Genomic DNA, 6170 nt, shown 5'->3' on the forward strand with positions numbered 1-6170 from the left:
GTCGTACCATAAAGTGGCATCATACCAAAATAAGATATTGGTGTTTTCTTTTTTATTTTTTACTGCCTAAACTAAACTTACAGCAGTATTCAGCACTAATAAAAGCTTTAGAATTGCAGTGAGGGCCTTTGGTAGTATCTTCCTTAGGTATCTCAGTTAAACAAGCTGCCCCAAACAACGTCTCTGTGAAGGTCTCATTCTTCATTAGCTGCTAGAGGTGGCAATCCTGTTACCGTTGTTGCCTCCTGGCTTTTAACTTGCAGGATACAAAAGATTTGGAGGAGTACTTGCATATCTGGTGTACTTCACTAGTTGGTTCTTCTAACACGAAATTCAGCTCAGTTGTTCATAGAAAGTATTTTGAAATGTTTGGGGTTTTTTCTCTTTAATTTTGCACTGTCAATAAAAATAGTTTAATCATTTTATTCCAACAGATATTTGGAGCATATGCTACACATCCCTTCAGGTTTAGTGACCACTACTATGGCACTGGTGAAACATTCCTCTATACATTCAGTCCACATTTCAAGGTAAGTGGGTGTTCACTTTCTTAAATAAAATTTTTTGGCCTCCTCTTCTGAAGAATTTATGAGATTTTTATGAAGGCAGCATATCTGAGTTTAGAAGATGTTGATGAATGCAGTTAATCATTCATTGCTTCAGTGCAATGCTTTAAGCAAAAGTGGCTGTAATTATCTTACGTGCTAAGAGGAGAGTTTGTAATGGTGAGAAGGAGAGGGTTTTAAGTGGATTGAAGATGGAAGCAGGAAGGAGCTAAGGAGTTGACTGTCAGACTCGCCTCAGAAGTCAGTGATATCAAGAATACGGTATAATGTCATGTGTTTTTAGGGTCACAGTGGCAACAAACAAGAGATAAGGGTGTTACTGAAACACCTTGTAATACTTATAGCTTATGCATTTTTTCATATTGAACACATTGTTCCTTTTTAATAGAATACCTGTTGGTTTAGAGAGAGAGGCAGAATTTAAAATAAAATTAGTGTGCTTTGTTCATAGTTTTAAATATGTATTGATCCTTTACTTTCTACTTATTACCTCTTCTCCTTTCAAGAAAAAAAATATATATGAAAAACACCTGCTAAGAGTAGGTACACAGTAGTTTGAGAGTACAAGAATCTTCACAATCCAAATATATTTGGGGTTTTCCCCTCCTCAGGTATTCAAATGGAGCGGCGAAAACACCTACTTCATCAATGGAGATACTAGCTCTCTGGAGCTTGGAGGTGGAGGGTGAGTGAACATTTGCTTTTCAAATCATTTAGCCAATTTTATTTTAAATGAGAATAAGTGTAATGGTAGATGTAAGAAAAACTTATCAGTCAAGTGTCTGAACTTTCAGTAGTAAGAAGTGTGTAGTCTGTGTAGTGCAGATAGCTCAGCAATCTGATTTCTGTTACAGACTCAGAGCAATTTCATTTGCTTAAACCGAGTGACTGATGTCAGCCAAGTAGGATTTGTTGCAGTGTTGTTTTGTTGGGTATTTTTAGGTACATAGGTGTCTCATTGCTGAAGAGATTTGCCACTGGAAGATAATCTCTAATGGCAGTTTTGCCATCAGCTTCTAAGGTTTATCACATCATCCTTATTACATTTTCATTATTCTGTTGATGCATAGAGCAAGGACCCAGGCAGTGCATAATTAGGTTGTGAGTTTCAAAGGTCAGTGGGTACAACTAACTAAAGCTTGCTGCAGGTGGCACCATGAGACCTCTGGGCATGGTTTGCATTGAGTGTACATAAACTCCCCGCCTCCTCCTCATAACCAGAAGGAGCCGTGTCCGCAGCCAGGGGAGGGAGCCCAGTGCCTGGTGTCAGCCACGACTGGCAGTGGGAACAGCCAAATGGCACAGGGGGGTGCAGGCCCTCACTGGGCCCTGTGCTCTGCAGGCTTCCTGGTGAGTGCTTTGCCAGGTTTGAGCTCTTCACATGTGGTCTAAGAGATACTCAGAATTACCTAAATTTCTCTGTGTCATTTCTTTGATTGTTTATACAACTTTTGGTATTTTTACTGTTACATATAACCAAAAATTTGTCGTGTATTTCCTTTTTAGTGGCCGGTTTGGCTTATGGTTAGATGCAGATTTGTATCATGGGCGAAGCAACTCCTGCAGCACCTTCAATAATGACATCTTAACTAAGAAAGAAGATTTCATAATACAGGACGTAGAAGTATGGACTTTTGAGTGAAGTACTGACTGCCTTAAGGACTGGATCCATTAGGCACTTAAACGCTAACTAGAAGGTGCAGGCTGCCTCACAATGTTACACGCTTTTTCCTCAAGTTTGTACCAGAGCATGACTACGGAAAAAACCAACCAAACAACCCAAGAATAAAAGAATTGGTTTTCAGAGGCAGCAAGAGACAGAACAGTAAGAGATCACTCGAAAGTGTTTTTTACTGCCTCTTCCAACACGCCTCCATTGAAGATTGATGCTTATAAAACATTCATGGTGTGTAAGTTGAAAACTTTTTATGTAACTGTGAAAAAGATCCTTTGGGAAAACTGTTAACTATCTAGTACATTCCATGTGTTGTATTTATGTTCAATGTACAAATGCTGACCAAAAATAAAAAGTTACTTTACCAAAATCTACAACATACTCTTTGCCATGGAAAAGATTCAGAAATAGGTGTACAAAGCACTTAAGGGAACATGTTTTTAAAATAATTTTATTTATTGTTATTGTATAGCACATTTTTTGTGAATGTATTAGCTATGTTCTTTTTTTCTTTTAATGTCTCAAATTTCATTTTGATAAATAATTGCTGTTGAGATAGGTTTATTATGCACTGGCATTTATTCTGAATCAATTTATTTGATTTCTGAAGTTAATTTTTATATTTTTATTTTGTAAATGAGATTTTGTTTTCATTACACCCTAATTAGAGGGTTTGTTTTTCTGGCAGAAACACTTGAGTGCATAATTCTGTTTCATTTTCTTTTCCTGAGATGAGGGAGAAGGTGGATAGGGCTTCATATTAACTCTGCAGTCACATTCCTGTTAATAATTACTATTTTGGCAGTATGGAGACACTGGGCAAACTGCCACCTTGTGTAGACTCTGTTGCAGTCCACAGAATTGGGACAGCATGCTCTGAGCATCTACCCTAGTATTACTTGACTCTTTACGAAGGACATTTCTACGAGAGAATTGTTTTTCTGTGTAACCACCAAATGATTCAAAAGAAGCCACTCACTGTGCTTTTGTGAGCATTTCTCTACAAATTGAAGAATTTGTTAAGGAGAAGATAGAGTCAAGATTTAGAGAAGAATGTTCTTTTCCTAACAGGCTTGGTCATGGTAGTGTAAAACTCGTTTTCTTTGTAATTACATACATTATTTATTTCCTCCGCCAAAAAAGACTCAAAGCAACAGGGTGATTTAGGATTTGACAGGCAACTAAATATTCTTGGTTGTTTTTAATGAAATGAAATTATACTCTCCACCCCTGCCAAAGCTGAAAAGGCCCTATATTACAAAATGAAAATTTTGGTAAATGGGGAAAGTGTGAAAAAGGACTGTCAATCTTCATTCTTTGATAAGGAATTCTGCTTTGCCATTAAGCTGTGGTTTTGTTTACACAGTGCAGGCCTAACCAACATTAGGATGCTGTCCTGCCTTACATTTGAATGTGTCATTATCCTGAGAAAGGCAGGTTTTTGAAAGAGTAGGGTGTGTTAAAGCAGTACAGTCTAATTTTAGAATATTAATAACTGAATAATACAACTCAGTGTAGTTATTGCTCTTTCCTTTTTGAATAGATTAAATTAAAAGAGAATCACCAAGTGCTTTTCTTTCTAAAGCATTTCTAAATCTTAATCCTGCACAGAAATTTCACTGTCTAAAAAAACAATTCTACATAGATAGAGTAAGCCTATAACACACGACTGCACGTGAGCTTTTCACACTTCTTTCTATGTGGTTGGTCTTCTACAGCCATAAATAAAGTTCTTACTGGTAATGCTTTAAAATATTTTGGAAGTTGCTAACAGCATAATGCTTGGAAGATACCCAGAATATCTAACACAGTTTGCTCTTTTAAATGGTGGCAAACCACTTAATAGTTTAAAAATAAAAAAGGAAAAATCCCAAACAACAGAAAAACCCCACACCAAACAAGACTAAACCAACTAAATTCAACATTTTACATATATTTCACTATTGCTGCCTACAACTTACTCCATTATATATCCTTGTCAGAGCATATCTAAACGCTGTGGTCTATATTCAAAACAGTGTTGTTCAATCAAAATTCTGTGACCCTTGAAACTATGACTATTGAATATATGTAATGCAGTACTATCACAATATTTTCAATAAAGGAATTTATGCATTCAGAAACTTGTTACAGATGCTTTGTCTTTTATTCACAAACTTTAGAACATTTTAAAGATGGAAGGATGCAGCTTAAGTTACAGGTTATGCTGACAAATACCTGTACCTCCTCATAAAAACTGAATTTCAGGATCACCAAATTTTAGAAACACAGGTGAAGAGTTTGGAGCTTTTGGTTGGGTTGTTTTGGGCATTGTTTACTTGGGGGGGGGGTGTGGGGTGGGGGGGTGTCCTAAAGGAGAGCTGTGTTATGAGTTCACTCAGAGACAGACTTGTGACAAAGGGCCAAGAAATACCAGTAAACAGTTACAGTTGCCTTAGTAAGTAATTCTTGCTGCTACTCTCAGCTGTAGTGAATGACATGTATTCCTTCATCTTTTTCGGCCAATCTGTTCCCAGAAGTCATAAGTCCACGTACATCATTTTTGTATGCACCCTTCTCTAATTTCCAAAGTGTTTATGTATTTTTACGTCTGCCCAAGCAAGTCAAAGGCATATAATGTCTTAAAAATACTTGGTTCTTGAGTTTTACTGGTTTTTACTGTATACAGAAATGACGTGAAGAGAAAACAAACTACGATTATGTGTGAAACAAAACAAGTGTGCTACCTGTGAGCCTTGCTTTCAGTGAAATGGCAGAAACTTTCTTGAAGTAATAGGAAAATTATGGTCATAGTAATTTTTCTCTCGGGGAGAGCAAAACTTTGTTCTTGCAACATCAAATGTGTGCTTCAGTGCTGCTCGGATAAAGATTTTTGATTCGGGATGGTGTGAAAATGCATACTCTTGGTAAGGCTTGTCAGTACTCAGGTAAGTGCAGATGTTTTATTTGGTAGTGGTTTCAGTGCAGGTTTTGCACTGAATGTTTTGCGCAAACATGGCTTTAGAGCAAAGGAAAATCTAGGGACTGCCTAGAACTCTGGAGATTGGCAAATCTGGCAAATGAGCTCCTTCAGGTGGAATAGCTAACCATGACCTGTTTGTACAGGCACAGCATGCTTGCCCTAAAAAAATACACATTTCTGAAAAATCTCAGTCTAAATTTTTCATCTCGTTACCTTTTTAAATGCTACAGCCTGTAATCAGTGGGATGAGTACTTTTATGCCTTTTGGGCTGCATGAAGAATACAAACATTGAAATTCCATGGTCAGCGATTCTGCAGCAGTGCAAATTATTTAAAATACAAGTTATTAAGAAAACATTTATAGAAATTGAAAGATACCCCTTACAAATGCCCTCTGTTAGCTTTGGGAGCAGTTGATAGCATGAGGGTGGTGAGGTACTAGCATAGATTGCCAGAGATGCTGTAGATGCCCTGTTCAGGGAAGGGTTCAAGGCCAGGTTGGATAAGGCTTGGAGCAGATTGGTCTAGTGGAAGGTGTCCCTGCCTGTGAATGATCTTTAAGGTCCCTTCCAACCCAAACCATTCTATGAAATATCTCACTTTGACTCTGAATTAGTGCAGCTGTTGTTAGCAGGCAACAATTTCAGAGCTGTCAGTTTATCCAGTTAGAACTAACAGACTTTAGCCCTCCTTGGCAGGAGTGTGGAAGAAAAAATGTAGACTCAATGGGAAAAATCTGTGGAATTCTACTAATGACCCTGAAGAGACTGCAACAGTGCTGAATTGCTATTTTAAGATTATTTATGCATATATATATATATATATATCTAGGTAACTTGAAATACAGGGGCAAAATGCCTAAATTTCTCTTATGACTTTTCATGTTTTGTATTGATCAAAGAATTGCTGAACAAAACTTACGGGTGAAAAATGGAGAAAGACCCTGTGTTACAGGCACTATCTTTCT

At 37.3% G+C, this 6170-nt stretch overlaps 1 protein-coding gene across 11 annotated transcripts in view; it reads left to right on the plus strand.

Annotated features, from left to right (window-relative positions):
* NCOA7 (nuclear receptor coactivator 7) overlaps nucleotides 1-4358 on the plus strand; it is a 94201-nt gene extending 89843 nt beyond the window's left edge. For all 11 annotated transcript variants that reach the window (XM_071549004.1, XM_071549006.1, XM_071549005.1 and 8 more), the window contains 3 exons: nucleotides 435-530; nucleotides 1178-1251; nucleotides 2073-4358. In XM_071549004.1, the coding sequence (XP_071405105.1) occupies nucleotides 435-530; nucleotides 1178-1251; nucleotides 2073-2208 (306 nt within the window). In that variant the 3' untranslated portion in view covers nucleotides 2209-4358. The remainder of the gene's footprint in view (nucleotides 1-434; nucleotides 531-1177; nucleotides 1252-2072) is intronic.
* The last annotated feature ends 1812 nt before the right edge of the window (nucleotides 4359-6170 follow it).

Source organism: Pithys albifrons, chromosome 2 (assembly GCF_047495875.1).
Source record: "Pithys albifrons albifrons isolate INPA30051 chromosome 2, PitAlb_v1, whole genome shotgun sequence".
In the NCBI taxonomy this organism is placed as follows: domain Eukaryota; kingdom Metazoa; phylum Chordata; class Aves; order Passeriformes; family Thamnophilidae; genus Pithys; species Pithys albifrons.